Genomic DNA, 19,542 nt, shown 5'->3' on the forward strand with positions numbered 1-19,542 from the left:
AGGGTTTGGGGTAATAACTTCAGAGGCCTCAACTATGGCTTTTATACTTTTCCTACTGCCCCTCATAATAACATATACAGTGTAAATATTACAAACTATCTATGCCAAATTTATGTTTTCCATGGCACCAATGATATTTATTAAGGATGTATTTGATGAGTAAAAAAAGTTACCTGTAAATTAATTTGCTGATAAAGTGAACTTGCACGATTAATTGATTCATTGTCTTTAAGCAATGGCTAAATAATATTCCTCTATACTAAATTCATAAATGTTTATTAGCCTTGTTCTGCTGTAGACCTAATGGCTGCATAGACAGTCATGTAAAAGAGGTACAGAGTAGCAGTGGAGAGAAAAGTGAAATCCGTTTCCCTTGCAAATTTCACAAAAAAGAAGAACCTGCTTATGAAACTGCATCATGTCTTAAGAAAGGACGACAAGTTTAAACAAAATGGATAACATTCAAACCGTCAGCAATAATTGTTTGAAATACTTTCTTAAAGCCCGCTCCAATTTGGTACACGCTGTTATTGTAAAATGTCTGCAGTAAATTTGCATGTGCACTCTACAATACATTGTTTTCGTGAGGTCACACTTAAACACCAAGGCCACAAAAGCATATTTCAGTTTAACAATCTATAGATTCACAATTTTAAAATGCTGTTATCCCCCAATTCAGTGGTACTCGCTTTATCGACCCTGACAATATAAAAGGCTGAATCAGCAATGACATCAATTCAACTGTTGAGTTGAAATTCACGTTACAGTGGAAACAATGCAATGGGTGCATTACTATCCCGAGCTATGTCATCAGCAAGCAAGTGTTTCTAATACTCAACACACAATTGTGAAGCTAAAATGGCGCCATCAGCTTTTGAAACTATAATTGTCACTCTACGACATCTGCAGCATGTGCACTACTCCAATGAGCTATCTTAACAAGTAAAGGTAGTAGCAGGAAGGAGAGGATAGTTAAATGTTTTTATTGCAAGTTCGCAAGTAACATAATCATAGTTTATTTGTATAGTGTTTGTTACTGTTTTTAAATGTTGCAGCACATTATGTAAAACAATATTATTTTAACCCAGCAAAACATACTCTTTTTTACCATTCATTTGTGAACTACTGAGCCTGTCAAATATAGATGGTAGGTAATTTCACAGTGAGAAGGATAGAAAGCAGTGCACTCCTGTAAGACTGAAATTATTTACTGGTGGGGTATACAAAGATCACTACAATTGGATGCATTACCTAACAAAATTTCTGTTATTGCTAATTAACTGTTATCATTTTGTCAACCAGCTTCAAAATTCTTATACGTCTAAAAAGGTATACATATCCCATTTAGAATCTAAGCAACCAAATGCTAAATCCCCAAAATTTGGAAGACTAAGTCACATTGTAGGGCGTTTAAATTAAAGATGTAAAATTCAGCTACTAAAAGTGATCCAAGAATGAAGCAAACAAGTAGATGGTTATTACACCCTCTATGGGGAAATGAACATGGGAAACAGATTCTCAGTTTCCAAGAGGTTTCCATGGCCACACTGTCCTCTAAGAAAGCTATGACCGCAATTGAGAGAAATAAAACATGACATCAAAATTAGGGGTGGGTGATAAATTCCGCTCTGCCAGTGGAGGTTGCAGAGTTTTGGCCACTCCACATTATGCATGCAATACAGAGTTCAAGCCAACTTCCGCCAGCCACCACATGACAGAGTTTTTTCTTGTGCGGCTCAACAATGTTAAGTTGGCGAGCGAGAATTGGCGCCCAATTCTACTTGAGTGGCAGCAAAAGCAACTTGAGCATCAGCGCCCTCTGGCATGAAGCCTGGTGCCATTTGTGCTGATTTCTCAGTGCAGTACAAGCTTCCCGCACTAAAAATCAGTGCATCCAATACGATGTGTTGATTTCTGCCTACTCCTGGAACTCCGTGGAATCTCAAAGAGTTTGTATGTAACTCTATGGAGTTCTGTGGAGTGAAATTCTGTGAGTTCCACCCATCCCCTAATCAAAATACAGTTTCATCTGAATCAGGCAACCACAGTTTGACAAGAACAAGAGTAGACTCTAAATATCTCTAAAAGTATATTTAATATGTCAAAATGTCAGTAGTGGAGCAACTAAAACGTGATTGACAACGATAAACAGCACAAATTAAACATTTCTTTCAAGCAGGCTCATAAGGCACGCACAGTAAACAAATGAATATCAAAAGCAAAAAAGAGCACAAATCAAATAGCACACTGCTATGGAAAGGAGACACCTGCCCAATCACTATAAAAGCACTGTAAGGTGTGCACCTGGGAATACAGACTTGCAAACACCATAAAGTATAGTGCAGGATGCAACATACACCCTCCCTTACAGTGCATGAAAAAAAACAGCATGCCATACATTACATCAGGGAAAATAACCTTTGAAAATTGATCAATCTTATGCGCATGCGGATTCATCTGCCACTCATATGACATACTAGTAGGAGGAATAAACCTTTGAGAACTGCACTCCAGGAATAACATAAAGATATTCCTGCTTAATAAGGACATTACTATTGCCCTCTTATTACTTCTTATGCTCTTCATCATAAACAAGAACAACTGGTATCATGACATGACATACAAAAGCCCTACATGCATTATGATATTATACCACTGGGTCCCAACAAAAAAGCCAATGGAACCACAATAGACAACTCACCACCACTACAACAACAATGTTGTGATGTTCATATACAACAAAAGTATTTTTCCAGAATTTGTCACAACTATCTGTTAATGAGTGACATGACTATGTGAAAAACAGTGAGATAGTTCTATTCTTCATATGCATGATGAAGCTGCTAAAAGGATCATGACGTTCATACCACAATTGATTAGAAGGAAGAATTGTCCACAGATCACCTGACTACTATGTAACAAACAGCAGGGCAATTGCAACCACGGGATTCATGATTAAACTGATAACAGTGTGCAGCATTCATACAACCCAAGTACATGACAATATATAAACTACAAACAGGAGGAAATTCCTAATCTATTTGCATGAGTAGACTACCACATGATAAAACATATCACAAACCAACGCTTTCACATAATCTAATTATTTATACTTGTCTTCCATCATGTAGAATGCTACCCATTCACAAAGGGCTGTGGTGATACCACACCATGCTGTGCCACATTATTCCTCTTTGAGGATGTATAGCAATTCAACAAAGCCATCAAACCCCCTGTGGCACTACTTCAGCCTCATAGAATACACCAGCCTCAACATTCAATTGAAACGTGATGCTAGTCTACACTTGACTACATAAGCAAAATGCATACCAGATTCATGGCATGGGTCATCCATCTTGGATGCCTGTTGAGTCTGGCAAAGACTGCAATGCAAATAAAATGGTACCAGTATTTCCTTCATGGGAAGCTAGACATGCTGCCAAATGGTTAAGTCTCCTTTACACCCCACCCCGCTCCACGAAAACAATGAACACTTATCTTAGGATTTGGCCTTATAAATGTTTTAAGTGTAATTTAGTTAACAATCAAATATTACTTGGACTTAGTTGCTAGACACCCACACCAGTAATAGTTGCAGATCAACTGCCCAATCTTACCAGACTGCACTGCCACTGTTTCTGGTGGAGTTAAATTAGTCATACCATCATAGTAATGGCAACAAAAATGTGTTTCATTACTTTTATTTGATTATAAGGGGAAGAATTGCATGGTACACAGAGTATAGGACATAGAAATCATACATTACATGTATGCTAGAATTGGTAGTATGAAAAGGAATTGAGACATTGCAGCATGCCATGCATAACCCGCCCAGAAACTATTCAGAGGTTCAAGTACCTCAAAGAATCAGACATCAGAATAGGCATCTAATGGACTCTTATGAAATGTATGAGTCCCCCATATGTCCTCAAATGTTGGCACTTGATCTTCCAGTATGTAAATCAAATGTTCATGGGTTGTCACTAGTAACAGGACCTCAGACCATTCTTCAAATGTTGGTGGTGATGCTGACCTCCGATGTCTTAGGAAGCAGCAGATTTTCATTGAAAGTTACTTATGATGCTCCCTACATGCTTTAAACTGCCACCAGTATGAATGGAAGACTATATATATATATATCTGTGATAGGGCAAAGCACCTCTACTGTGTGGGTACATTTCGAGTGGCCATATTTTGTGTTGGCAATTCCATTTGCATTGATGGGTATTCTACTTTTTACCAATTCGTTCTTTCCCTCTAAAGTGTCCTTTTCCATTACAAATAGATCCTTCTTCTGTAACACCTGATATATTAGGTGGTGTATACCACCAACATAGCCTGACATAAAATTCCACCACATTGTTTTACAAAAAGTCGGCATTTGAATTAAACATCCAGCCTTCATAACATCTTCAAGTTTTACTGGAGGGACATGTTATTCTTGTATAATGCATTGCACAATCTATAAATCAAAACAACTGAGAGATGTTGTAGAGCTTCTTTGGTTTCGTTCGCTCTTGCCTAACTTACAGTATTAAAATGTGGATTAGGTCCATAAGGTAATGTTTCTTTACTAACTAAAATTGCTTTTCTCAGTTTCCCATTTCTGGGATAGAAGTTTCAAATGCCGGAAAGAGTCTGGCACCACACCTCCTTGAGAAGTGTGCACAGTAATAACCACCAAATACTATAAAAAAACTGTAATCCTTGCTAGGATATTCCAATTTTGGGAAAACATATATACCTGATTATGAACAATGCATAAAACCACTTAATGACTTAATTAGGCAGATTTTTCCAGTAAACATGGAACACCAGAACACACATAAATACTCGGATCACTACAGACTAACATGCTTGAAGCAAAACATTTATACACACTTGAAAACAAAAGAAAATGGTCATCAGGATAATTCCTGTTGGCTTTACCTATGTCACATTCAATGAAGGTGGTAGTGCCAATTGCATATAAATTGCATTTATATTCTAATGCTGGAATGTGTTTTGCATCCACTGAAAAAATACTGACTGCAGTGCAGATGGCTGTCATTAACGAAAGACCACTGGCTGAGGGGAACTGCAATATTGTCGTAACCCCAGTACTGCCTTAGAGGTAGTCACAAAAGCTAGCGTTCCAAATACAAAGGCCTTATATCCTAGATGGATACAATGGGCCACTTCCTTGATGGCCACTGATTATATTTTTGACCCAAAGTTGCAAACTCAAGAATTTCTTCATTTTGAAATTGGAGTACCCTGTGTTCACTAACATTATGCCTCTTGATCAGTATAAATCATTTTCAGTATTATTTACACTGATGGGTCAGCCCATCCTGCTCTAGGGACCTAACATCAATACTCCACCGCTTGCACAGCTGTTTATGAAGTTATGAGGGATTGAGAATTCCACCTTCAACAAACCTTTATGAAGTCCCTTGGGGATTGCACTGTACAACTAGCTGAAATAAAAGCACTGACCTGAGCACCGAAGCATACGGATCCTGGATTCCCTACACTTATTGTGTGTGATTCGTATTATTGTGTCCAGTCTTTGAATGAAAATCTGAATTACTGATGCCTTAATAGATTCAGAAACTCTAAAGGAAGCACAGGGAATTTATTGGCTACAATTTCTCGTTCACATACAAGGGTGGATGATGAAATACTGGCTGCCGTAAAGCTTTGGCACCGATGAACCCAGACTATATCCAGCAAAATTTTCCTGCCACTTAAGTGACAATTCCAAGGGTGGGTGATTGAGTTATCCCCAACCACGATCAAAGGCTAGAATTAAATCAAGCAGCTCATTAGGGTGTTCCTTCTGCCTATGGTGGTGTAGCGGCTACTGTCTCATTATTACAAAAACTCTATTGGTGGCATGTTCTGTACAAGCAGCCAAAGCAATATGCCCTTAGCTGTGACCATTGCCAGCAAAACAAAGATTCCACTATGTAACACCCACTGCAAACACCCCTCTAAGTCTCAAACAAGCCTATGCAATGTGTGTACCTGGACCGTTGTGGTCCTTTAAATTCAGATGGAGCATACAGAAATATTCTACTTGCTGTAGACACTTGCTCCAGATTCCTTTGGGTGTGGACACAATGATTGGCTGATGCTCATACTGTTATTAAAGATTTGCAAGTCTTTATCAGGACATATGCAGTTGCTGTATTCCACTCGGACCAAGGCCCTTATTGTGCCTCAAAGGCTTACAGGGATACCATGGAAACCTTGAGTATAGAGGTGCATTATTATTCCCCCTATCACCCTGAGGGACATTGGATAGTGGAAAGGAAAACTGACACCTGAAGCAATCCTTAACAGCTGGAGAATTAGGTTGTAATTGGATCCATCATCTACGTGAGCTTCAGAGAGCATTAAATAATCTGCCTAAAAGATCTTTGGATGGCTGTACCCCATATGAAGTCCTCTCTGGGATTCCAGTGTCTGTCCCAGATCTTGATGGTTATGGCGCAGTGGCTGCTGAAACTTCTTTTGATATAAATGAACCTCTCACTGTCTTGCAGGAATTACAACATTTCTGAGATGAACATTCTACTATAAATGCTGCTACTTTGGGAATGAGGGATTCAGCAACATCTACAGGCTGGATTCCAGAAGTTGGGGGATCTAGTTTCAGAGAAGATTGCAGTGAAAAAGGAATTTGGCCCAATATACTGTGCACCGGTACCATTTCTTGGAATACAAGATGCCAGAACTGTGATTCTACAACCGCTTGCTGGTTGTAAAAACATACACTTTGTCTCCATTGGTCAAGTCAAATTGCATCATGTGGCCGATCCTGCACAGAAGACCTAGAGGATTCCTGGGTAGTTCCCTATCCCTTCTCACTACCATACAGAAAATACTTTGCAATAAACAATGCTAAAATTGTTTCCCAGAGGCCGTGGAGAGTGGACAATAAACTGCTGTTGATTCCATTACTGCTACAAGTACCAGGCATACACCAGATGTAAGTCTACAGTGCTTAACTACATCTCAGAGCAATAGAGCTATTTATGATGAACCACCCTTAAAAGTGCCTACCACTTCTCTTTCACCTGCAGCGGCTCCTGTCTTCACAGGGTCAGCTTCTGGATACTTTGTTGACATTGACAACTTCTCTTCAAAGTCAACAACACCATCGCTTCATGGTATACATAAGCTTCCTCACTGGCTTAAACACACTTATCTCATCCGTCCATGGTCCTATTTGTGGATTATACTTACACTGTTTGCTTTCTTCTTATGGATTGCATTTGTGATTATTTTCTTTTTGCTTATATATGGGAATTATCTTCCTGAATGTTCTGCTGTTGAACTGGTAGATGAGGTATTGAAGTCTCACTTGTCTTAATGCAAAGTGAGAAAACACTTGTCGCTTGGGAACATTTCTGCTGTTCCATTTCCTGATGGGATTATTTGGGACAAAAGTCTATATTATTTGGCCCTACAGAGACTATTCAAATTCCTTATGTTTTTTAAATTTTCCTGAATGATATACTTACACCTGGTGCTGTGTCTTATGACTGTAACGTTACAATGGTTGATTCAGTGCTCTCTCAGCTTGAATATTATACTGTATTTGAAAGTGAAGATATGTATATCAACTCTGCAAATTATGGCAAAATGTATTGTTAACATTGTTGTAGGCACCCTTACCTACATAGAGATAGTACCCAATGTCAAATTTTTAAATAAGCACATTGGGGACATTGTCCAACTCCACAAGTAGGAAGTTCCAAAACATATTTAGACAAATTCACATATTTTTCTGGGCATGATAGTATTGATCCTCTACCATATTATTTCAAATTATCAGCAACAAAAGCAAGAAAAAACATGCTGAACACTACTAAATTAATTTATTCAAATTAATTTGTTTCTCAACTAGCTATTAAGGGCTATGATTATTGGAAAGAAACAATTGATTTAAAATCGGTTTGGGGAAGAAACGATAGGCAGGTATAGGGCATGGATGCCTTATTTAAAGCATGCTTCATTTAATCACAGATGATTTTCTGAACAACACTTTTCAGCAAACAACTTGCCGAGGACTAGCAAAAGTAATAGATATGAATGTGCCCAGTGTTCCTTCAATTGTAAAGTTTGACAATTAGCAAAGTTTGATAAATTACATAGATCAGCTCAATTGTATGGTTAGAAATGGTGCATTTAATTTTACACTTTCAGGTCACAACGGGTGGTTATTGTGGCCAGTGGACACAAATGATCATCATGCATGTTCTATAAACTCTACACAGGGTTATAACACAAGCAGACTGGACCCTCCTTGTGTTGAGGAACAACATGCAGGGATTGTCAGTACATTCAGCATGGGCACGTTATGCCAACGATTACAACATTCCACATTGACAGCTGTAAAGGAACACCTCTCTCTCTATCCTCTACGAGGACATGGATTTGTAAGATTTCTTGTTAGGTCCTAGAACACCATTCTCTGAAAGATTCGTACATGCAATATACAATGAGATTTGGAAGCTTTCTCAAATGGAAACTGCTGCTCTTTTAAGGCACATAGATCAGCCAAACTTAGAGAAAGCATTAGCATAGTCGATAATGGTATGAACAAGTACACTTGCAGTTACACACTTAACAACATTCTGTCATCTGTAATAGACAGTATACAAAATTACATGTTGTTTTTACAACATGGACAGAGTCAGCTTTGGTCAATCAAGCAGCTGAGTTGGACTTTATAGGTTCTCAAAATGAATCGTATGCTTTGGCAAAACATGAACTCGAAAGAGTTATTTTCACCATTCAACCTAACATACAAACAACAGATAATGGTGAAGAAGGATGTAACATACAAAATGCTTAATATGAGAAAGTTAGAAAAGTTGCATTTCACAGTGGCTGAAACACCATCATCAGTGTGATTAGTACATGGAATAATGTCCCTGCCAGTATGTATCGACTTTTTAATTCACTTTGCATTTGAAATATTTTCTGGTGGATAGATCTGAAGCTTCCGGGGACAGATTTTTACATGAGGTGTGGGATCTTCCTTTCCACTGTAAATGTATGAGAACGCAAAAGGAAGTATTTCTCAGTGGTAGTGATTGTGAAACTTCCATAAGCTACTCAATGATTTGTAAACAAGTGACATTGCACAGTGGTTGTCACGCTCCGGCTTCTAATTTGCATGTTGCTTGAAGGGAGTTCCCATCCCCTTGATTAGCCCAGTATTTCAGTTAATTTTCAATGGAAGCTACTTATTTTTGAGTGATCAAAGCTGCTATGGGATAAGAGCAAGTGCCCCATATGTGATTTTGGATTCTCAAATAGTGACCTTCTGTGTAAATGTGTTATTCCCTCCACACACGCATGAGATTAGGGTAGCGAGTTTGTGGCCTTCCATTCCTACCTTTAATGTTAACTTTGACAAGATGGGCAGACTAAAGGCACTATTGTTCCAGAAACACGTGGTGCTTACACCTGCCTGTGAAACATTTGAATTACAAGTGGAGAGGTCATCTGGTGAGATACACTCTCTTTTAAATAATAACTTTCCAAGACATTTTGGTGAACTTGTGAGACGCATTTTGAATACTTCCAACACTGCAGGTGTTGTGCACTTTTTTAAGGTGGTTGGGTTTGGTTTTATCAGCACCTTTCATACTGTTTTTGGAGTGATACCATCATTCATCCATTCACTATTTTCGAGTGTTTCTGGAGGCACACCACTTGTATTGGCGTTCATTGGCAGTATTTTGCTATTGCTATTTTTGCTCCACAATTGATGTTCCATTTCAAAGCTTAATGATGGTGGAGCTACCACAAGTCCGGCTGTGTCATGAACGCATGTTACAGCTCCTTGGAGCATGTTTATTGGAGGAACTAAACAACAACTGGTCTTTGTTGTTTCAACTGGTTTAGTTCTACTGCATATTACCTTTGTTTCACCTAATTTTGGGCCCCTTTCAAGTGCACATTGGATGTGTGTCTTGCACAGCAATTGGTACTATGTACGGACATGGATCTTGTGATTTTCCCTTTAAGGGTTAATTTCTGGAGGTGTCCTATGAGACTGCAATTGCTCCAAGAAGCCTGATATGAGCCATCCAACTTGGATGCTATGGCTCCGATGATATTTCTGTCTACCTCTACAATTGTAGGCATTACGCAAAATGCTACTTCCTCTGTGGAGGCTGAGGCTTTGGACCATGTTTGTTCCTTTGATTTGCTCACCGAGACTTTAAGGGTTATGTCGTCTGAGGATGCAGACTCCTTCTTGGACTCCATTTCTATTGACATATTGGTAGACATCATGGTTGCCTCTGATGATTTTTAAAATTTGCCCTTTGTTTAAAAAAAAATTATATTGCTAATTGGCTCATTTTAACTGTTTGCTTTGGGTGTTGGTATGAACATTTGATCACTTTTAGAAGTATAGACATGTTAACTGGTTTAGTATTTTAGGATGGGTTTCTAGAATCTGTCTACTATAAGTGGCAAGGGGAGGTAGTTGTGAGGACCTCTAGGACCCAGGATGGTCACCCTTGTTTTAGCTTAGCTTTACAGTTCATGTTTTATTCACATTTTATTCATATTGGCTGTTTTTCAGCAATTTCTTTTACACATTATATCAGCTTGCTTTTATTCTAGAAAAGCAAGGCACATGCTGTTTGCTTAGTTAGCCTTTGCATGACATGTAATCAATATTTTTTGTCCAAGGCTATGGAACGCGTACGGAATATGCTATCTTCTGTTGCCCCATCAGGAGACAGCTTCTACTTTCTAGACACAGCATTGCATCAGAACTACATTTCCAATGTGGTTTGGTTTATTATTTAAACTGTGCAATGTCCCAAGGAGAGTAGAGGTCATTCCGGCCACAATGGTCCTGGGATGCATGCTGTGTGCCATGCAGTCTGGCTGGCGCTGATCTACCAGCTAGCTGTGAGGATTGCCATCCACATCACAGGCTGATTCCTGCCACGTTTTTCAAGTATGGGCTAGGGCTAATTCCTTAGATCGGGCCAAGTAGAGGGTTATAACCAGTATACTCTCAGACTAGACACAGGGTTATGTAGAAGCATCTGGCATGTCTAGAACCACATACATCATGGTCAGATTGTTAATTTTTTTTACCATGTTCGTAATGCTGATTACCATGCTTTGTTTCATCTGCTTAATTTTTGCAATGCACTATTTATTTTCTAGATTGTGATTATTTCAATAGATGTATTGAAAACGTATTTTGCATCTTTTTGTCTCACCTTGATATGCATCAGTGATAATACGAAAGAAGTAAGATCTGTTTCCATAATTTACATGCAGACTCGGAGTGCCATGTTCAGGTTGCCATAATCACCTTTTACCCCAGTGGGTTTGGAGGTTTGGGTGAGGCACTAACAGCTAACCAGGAGTTAGGCCAGCAGCTACCAGGTTTGTGGATAGACTTAGTCTCCCACACTGTATCGTTCTGCCATCCTAAACACGCAGTTCTATTACCAAAGTAGGAACCACATAACTATGGTCTGTTCATGGTGGTGTGTCATCATTCATGATATGAATATGCTACATTTATGTGTGCATGTCATGGTAATGGGTTTCTGGGTGCCGATGATTTAAATACTAGCATACCAGAAAAGGTGTGCTTTGAGCAGACATTTGAAACTTATTGGCCTCACTCCAAACTATGGAATGGAAAATCATTCTGTTGCTTAACCTTGGAGCGTGTTTGAACACTGGATGGTAATTGGATAGTAGCATAATTTGAATACTAAGTAAGCAAGTACCATAGCTTAAAGGTATTTACGTGCGATTACTGCATCCTTAAATGTGACCCATCTTTTCTCGAGAGCTAGTGAAGAGACCTACAAGCTGCCTTAATTGTGCCATTTTTAGTTCTAGTCATCCAGACAGTGCAAGCTGTGTAATTGAAAAAGACATTTAGGGGTTTAACAAGAACATGCAGTTTTACAGCCTACCCATTGCTTAATATTGATTGGCTTTATTGTTACTCTCATTTATTTGCTTCTCGTTATCATTGGATCAATAAATAAAACAAGCATTTGAAAAGCAATGGGTCTCGCGTTTGCTCGAGTTAGAGCTATTAGTGTAGTAAATTCCTAACTGGACTTTTCTTGCCATATAAATTGAAAATGAAATGTAAAACAGTTGACATAAACAAGCTGATTCAAAGCACCACAGCCACCATGAGCATAAGCATGAGTGCGAAGGAGAGACACAAAAGGAAAAAGAAGTTAGCTTGCAGTCAAACATATCTGTAAACGTGCAATTATCCGTGTAACAGGGTCGATGGCCAAGGTGGTAACAAAACTGCCCCAAGGAGGGATTCATGTAAAGCATTTACCAATGATAACAAAGGATTTTTTAAAGGCAAGCCCATGAACGAGTGATAGTGACAGTGATGGGCGTGTGGTGGGCTTGGTTAATAGCCCACAGATAGATTACAACAGGTCAGAGCACTTGCGCACTCAACCTAGAAAAGGTGTCTTGCCTACGAAATGCTTTTATTTTGCTTGCTTTTTATTAACTCTTGCCATAGTGCACAACATCTGGCCAATACATACAGTAACACGAAAAGGCATTCCATTGTCAAAAGTTGTCAAAGGCGAGACCTATTGGGATTTTCAAAGCTTGTTTATGATATTTTCATTTTGAGTAATAGAGAATTGACATCCCACCATCAACTTACAATAAACACTGGTGCATTGTTCTTCTGGACTCTGTTCTTGCACTGAAGAGATTTGAAAAAAGTTAAGCCATTGCCATCACTGTGCTCTATGTGCAATTAAACTAGGAGGAGTTAGCTGTTACCCCTATTCAAGACAATAATATATGATGCGTATCAATGCCTTCATTGTTTGGATGCTTGCAGAAAATACTGCTATTCGTCTTGTCACGATGCTTTGTCAATGTGTCTGGCTGTTATGATCATTAAACGGTGATTACTACTTATGTAAGATGGGAGTTCTTAGAAAAGAACCTATGACAACTTAATACACATATTACATATTGTATTACATGTTACTATGTAGCTGACTATCGAATTTGAATACTTATATTATCAAAATGATGGGTGGTTGATTTTTAACGTTAAATGTTACATTTTTATGCAATAAGTACAAAAAATGTATTGTATTGCATGTTTTGTTTTTTTGTATGAATTTATTTGATCTGATGGTGGAGCTCGACATAAAGTGCAATAGTAGTCCAGACCTGCTTTACCGGTGCACCAATATGGGAGCTTTGTAATGTGAAAATAATAGAACATTTTTATGCCCGGCACAGGCAAGCATATGTGTATCAATTGGTGTCCGAATTAACATTTATTTGATCTGATCTCACTGTCCGGCATAAAGTTCAATTTTGTAATTCAGACCAGCTTTAGATGTGCACCCATTACCTGAGCTTTGAGATGCAGTGACAATGAAAGAAGAGTCTTTATTTGGGTAGAGCCTGCGAGTGCATGCGCGTGCGCATGAGTCTCATATGCAAGATGCTGTTGTGTTCAGTAAAGGGCTTGGGGCCCGCCTGTCGCTTACCATTTGTTGGATTGCGTAGCACTCTTCTGTACAGCTTTGTATTTGGTCAAAGCATGTCTGGCATCATTTCCGTTCCTCAGTGTGGAGCAGGGATCAACACTATTTGATTTCAACATAATTAGGGCCCATCCACTGCTCCGGGTATAATCGAGGTACTATTTTGTTCTAACTTCGAGTTATATTTTGGTTGAGTACGTAGAACATAGAATGCTTAGGGCCACCAGAATATTTGTGAGATTTGTACCAATATCATATTTGTAATTTAGTTGCAAAGCTGGCAAAAAAACACGTCTGACATGTGGTTGCAAGGTACCATCAGTTCAGCAACTAACTCTATATCTACCAGAAGAGGGACAATGAGATAGATGGTAAGTGCAGGTAACATCATGATTGAAAGGGCGCTCTTAGGTGCCACCATTTGCTGTGAATCTGGTTGTGCATGCCTGCAGTTGACAATAATAATCGGGAGAGGTGTACCTCTGGCCTTCGTATATGATACAAGCACTTCAGAGCATACAGTGGGTGTCAGTGGTGATGGGCTTCCCTCCAGAGAATGCTGGGAATTGTGGTCTTGTTTCAGCCACTCTCAATAAAGGCACTCATGGTTTATGGTGGTGATGAAGTGTTATGATGTCAGCCCAATGGCAGCCAGTATTAGTGCGATGATTGGCCAGAATTTCTGAATGCAAGCATTTCTCCATTGATTGTCTGTTTGGTAAGCATTTATGATGAAAGCTCGGTTGCTGCAACACACTATCTCACCCTAACAATGATGACCCCAGAACTGGGCTGAAAGAACAAACATGGTTCCTTAACCACATAAAGATGGACCCAATATAAGTCTAATACAAAGAATCGGCCAATGAACAAACCTCATCCTCCATTTTCAAAACTGGAATGCAAATATTTTTGTTCTGAAAAGATCTGTGCTAAAACTCCTTGCTAGGCACTACGAAGCAGGAAGGTGGAACTCATATGCAGTCCATCATCAGTGTCAAAACTCTTCCACCACATGGTACAATAAAAGCATTTCGGCTTATTGTAAAGCAATCTATACTTAGGCTTGGCTCCTTGCTTAACACTTTTAGCCATTTGGATTGGATTAAAACACTTCACAACCACCCCACAGAGATGCAAAAGTAAACGCGAAACACTATAAAAGCGTTATATGCGCGGATGCCTAGGAAGTTCCATACTCCACTGGTCTGTAGAACAGGATAATATCATGTAATCCGGTGCCATGTAAGTGAACTCAGAGTAAGCATACATTCACTACCATATATTCTACTCACAACCTTTATAACTGTTTTGCAAATGCAAAACCAGTAAAGGCTAATTAACTATAAATAAAAAAATAAATGCAACACATCTTTGATACATGTATAATCAAAGCGCAACTCAAGTTAGACAGTAAAGGACACTGAAGTCGTTTCGTGATGTGTTACGCACAATAATACCTGTCAGAGCACCGACAATATCAAACAGATTTAAAAAATAAAAAGGTGGTGATTTGGACATTCATTTTGTGAAGATAAAAATAATTTATTTTCAGTCAAACTGGGACGTTGCTTGTACTTTAGATGTCTTTGTGGTGATTTCAGAGCCTCTATGAAGCAAAAGGCAAGTGCATAAAAGGCAACAAGTAAAACATTCAAACACTTTATTCAACAATTTTGTTATTAGCGTATATTCTTCTAGCATGTATGTTCTTGTGCTACTAAAAGAGGGCCTTTAAAGCATGTTTTGTAACCTTTACAAAGTTGTTCATTACTAAAACTTCTCAGATTGCTAGCCTCAAGTCCTTGGTTAAACTTATACTGAAGTACATACACCCTACGATAAAACTGCAATCCAGGAATCACTCTTTGCAAATCCACATCTAAATGGTGTAGTTAAAACAGCAAACAAAATATCCTGTCAGATGTACAGGTTTTGTAAATTGTTTAGACTGGAAGCACTGTGGTTGTGAACAGTAAGTCTCAAAAAACACACCGGTGAAAACAGACAAAAACAGTTGGGGAAGGAGAACAATGAAGTGTAGTCATCTCAAAGTTTATTCGTAAAAAATCACTTTCTGGGCCATTACCCTTCCAATCAACAGACCCCCCCGCCTTTCCTTCACAACCGACAAACCGACTATTTACCTTTCCTCTCGTTGGGTGGTATTCCGAGGTTATGTATGCTGTTTAATGTCAGTAATAAAATTTCTCCTTCTAAAGGGAATTCCAGGTGCACTTGCCAGGCATGGAATTCGCGATGCGGCACGACTACCTTAAAAAGTAGAGTGTATGTGGTAAAATTCATCATGCTTTTTAAATGAGCGCTGTGTCTACGGTTGATATATAATTGTGAAGTGAGCTATAGTAATAATGACATTTGGTAGATATCCAATTTGCAGACTCGCCATCTCACTGCTTAGATACCTACTGCTTTGAACCCCGAGCTTCAGATTAGAAAAAAAAACACATTGTTTTCCTTTCCCCACATATTTCCCACACACCACGAAAGCAGCCCCGACCTCACCTTCAGCTCTCCCGAGGCCACTTTGGAAGCCAGCTCGATGACGCACCCAACGGCCATGCGTGCCGCGCCGGACGAGTGCAGCTCATTCCAAACGGTGTCACTGTCCACCTGAGCAAACAGTAAGCAGAGGAGCAGAAAGAAGAGAGCGTGTAAAAGAAAAGAAATCTGCGAGGGAGGGCTGGCAGGGTGACAGCCAACGTACAATAACATTAGTCTTCCGACTTGGCCAGCTGAACGAGCCTTCTGGTCATGTCTTTGCTTACACTTTTTCACAACACAGACTTATCCAATGGAAACACATTCCGGCCACGCTCCGCTGCCATTCCCTGTTTAGATTTCTCATTACACATAGCATTACATAGAAGAGAGCCGCATCCTGATTCTTCGTTGGGCCAGAAAGACAGATAAGGAAATAAGGATGAGTGGATGGATTTTGAGGGGAGGAGGTTGTGTGTGTGTGTGTTTGTGTGTTTGTGGGCATGTGTAGCCCACGCTGTGAGGACCGGTTCAGTCCTCATAGCGTGGGTAAACACTGCCAGTTCCAGACAAGCAGTAACCTTGTGAGGACTGGTGTGCAAGGAGGACCAATCCTCGTAGTGTGTTTAGGTAGTTTCGAGTGAGTCCATCAAAAAACTAAAAGTGCAATTATATTTGCCTCAGTCCACTTTATAATCTTCCCTACTATGAAAGCGCACGTGGAGTTAGAATAGTAAATACACGCTTCATTACGGTCAATGGCCGGTCCTAATAATTATAGGTATATGAGTGTGTGTGCATGCGCTGTACGTTTCTAGACATGCCAACAGACTTCAATCAGGTGGATGACTTCACATTTTTAAAGCCAAAAATGGATTTATTTTAGCATACATTACTTTAGCTGTCTCCCGCCTAAAACTGCCTCTGTTTCAATGGTAGTCAACAGGTAAACTAACTTTCCCTTTTTCACTGTTTCCTGCTTTCCTGTTTCGACATGGATGCAGTTTCTTTACTCAGAAAAGAGAACATCATTTGTTACAAAATATCAAAGGAATTGACCTAAAAGCATCAGTTGAAAGAATTTCATGGTTATGATAGAAACATAAAAACTCTGAAACACATCAGCTCAACTAAGCATGATAACCATAATTCTACTTACAGACTGCTCATGACCCCATTTACGATGTCACTGATGACATTGATAATAGGTGACATCACATGTATCAAGTTTGACATAATCAATGACATCACTGAAGGTTTTATACTTATAGCTATTTATTGTATGATTAAAGTAATTACAAGTACATCATACACCATAGCACGATCCAAATAAACCCAGGGCAAAATATTAATTTCAAACTCCATTACAAGTGCTTGCATCATTGGACAATATCAGCTTTGTAGCGATGTCCATATATTTAATACAATGATCCATTGATTTAAGGTTGAAGTCTGTTCAAGCCACACTTATTGCTGCCCTACATTTCCTTCTGTTTAAATGACGTAGCTGAAGGTGCATAATGTAACAACAGACCCTGTTACAACGCCCATATGTTGTTTCTGCAGTACTGGGTCTTCAGTCTTTGGCTTTGGCAGAAAGGACTGGCATTGCACAGCCTTTAGTGAGTGTGAAAGATTACTAAAGCTGAAGCCCACTTAGGCTATTTACAACTGGCTTGTTGGAGCACAGTGTAGTTGTTGACCATATCTTGTGCTCCACACCCTACCTCTATTCCCCTATAGATGGAGGAGCACAGCTGTTGGGTATACCCAGAGTAGCCTGGGGACATGTTCTAGACTACAACAGTGTTACTCAGCATTCTACTCGCATCTCCCACAGTACATTGTCTTCAGCCATTGATGTTTGGGTGGCAGAACTTTTTATCAAGTTCTCACCACCAGTATCTCCAAAGCCTATTTCCTTGCCAAGTGAGCTCTTGATTCAGACAATACACCCAAGTCCAATACTTGACAAATCTCCTCCCAGCACACTATGCAGTAGTTTCTAGATGCAGCCCATGGCCTTTTGCTATTTGTGGAAGCATTGTGTGCGAGGTTTCGAGCAGCACTTTGGTGGGTTACACTTGTGTTATTTACAATAACAAATTCAAATATTTGCCCTACAAAATGTTAATTGAAGATAACTTAGGGGGTAAGAACATAAAACCCACAAAAACATTAAATTAATCTGTTATAAGTATCATTATCAATAAAATTGAAGTTCACACATGCACAATGCACTTCTCATGACCTCACATATGACTGCAAATTCCATACCCTACCCCCAGCGCTTAAGCCCATGACAACCACTGTTCATGGCTTTGAAGAGTGAACAGTGTAAACTGATTACATCACAATGGTTTTGGCCATGCCCTCAATTCAGTTTCTGTACCCAGCCTTATGCAGCGCACTTGTCACAGGACCTGGCAAAAAGTATAACTAGTAAAGTAATTTGCCATTGTACTGATTTTTCACTATTATATTTCTGTGCTAGAAGGGCAGGTCCTGCAACCATTTTCATTCACCTGCTTACCTTATTGCTCTCCTTGTTTTACTGTGTCGGGGCCTGTACGGAGACAGACCTCAAGAGCACTGTGCTTATTTCAGCTCCATACAGTCACAAACATAAATGGTCCGACGCAATTTATACAGCAATGATGTAAGTAATATAAGTGACATCAATGTGAAGAGAATAATGAACATCAATGTGCCCAGACATTAGGAAAATCCAATGGCACCAGGCAGGTAGAACCCTAATAATCCCGATATAGGAAAAGGATTCAATCTTCCCAAGCAATAACGAGCATCATAGAACATCATTCTCTCCAACACCAATGGACAGCAAAGGCCACTGGAAGTAGAGAGCACAATTGGCACCACTCAGTGAGCAAACCATTGATGCCATTATAGAACATAAATTGTCCTAGCAGTAATGGACTTGCCCCACATGGCGATGAACATCACTGTCTCCAGGTAATAGTGAAAATCAAAGGGACTTAGGCAGGAAAGATTGTTTATATCCATCTGCACTAATAACATCGATAACCACAGGCAGTATTGAACGTCAGTTGTTCTCTCACAGCTTGAACATCCATGGGCTGAAAAAGTACTGAACATCAGTGGCCGCAGGAAGTAATGACTATTAATTACTCTGTTCAGAATTGACCATCAAAGAGACCTTTGCCATAATGAACCTCAAAGCCACCACCCACTAAAAGCATCAATGCCCTCAAGCAGTAGTAGTTACAAATTTCCCCATGCCTCCTGTTTAGGTGGTGCAGCCACAAGGACTTGTGTCTGCTTTTGTCACAAGAGAAGCAAGATGGCTGTGAGATACTCACCCTATCCTCCACATTGGTATTGTGAGTGAAGGAGAACAGAGTGGAAACATGATAGCCATTCTGTTTCCTGTTGTCATGAGGAGGCTTCTATACATCTGATCATAAGAATCCCATGAACCTTCCAATGACCTGAGAAGACACTGAGTATCCCATTCGTG

General features: G+C 39.5%; 1 protein-coding gene across 1 annotated transcript in view; it reads right to left on the reverse strand.

Annotated features, from left to right (window-relative positions):
- Positions 1-19,542, reverse strand: part of LOC138262031 (histone deacetylase 9-like) — a 1,178,236-nt gene that overhangs the window by 894,767 nt on the left and 263,927 nt on the right. Inside the window, exon 5 of the mRNA XM_069211700.1 lies at positions 16,068-16,175. Coding sequence (XP_069067801.1) covers positions 16,068-16,175 — 108 coding nt within the window. The remainder of the gene's footprint in view (positions 1-16,067; positions 16,176-19,542) is intronic.

The sequence above is a fragment of the Pleurodeles waltl genome, chromosome 10 (assembly GCF_031143425.1).
Source record: "Pleurodeles waltl isolate 20211129_DDA chromosome 10, aPleWal1.hap1.20221129, whole genome shotgun sequence".
NCBI classification, from domain to species: domain Eukaryota; kingdom Metazoa; phylum Chordata; class Amphibia; order Caudata; family Salamandridae; genus Pleurodeles; species Pleurodeles waltl.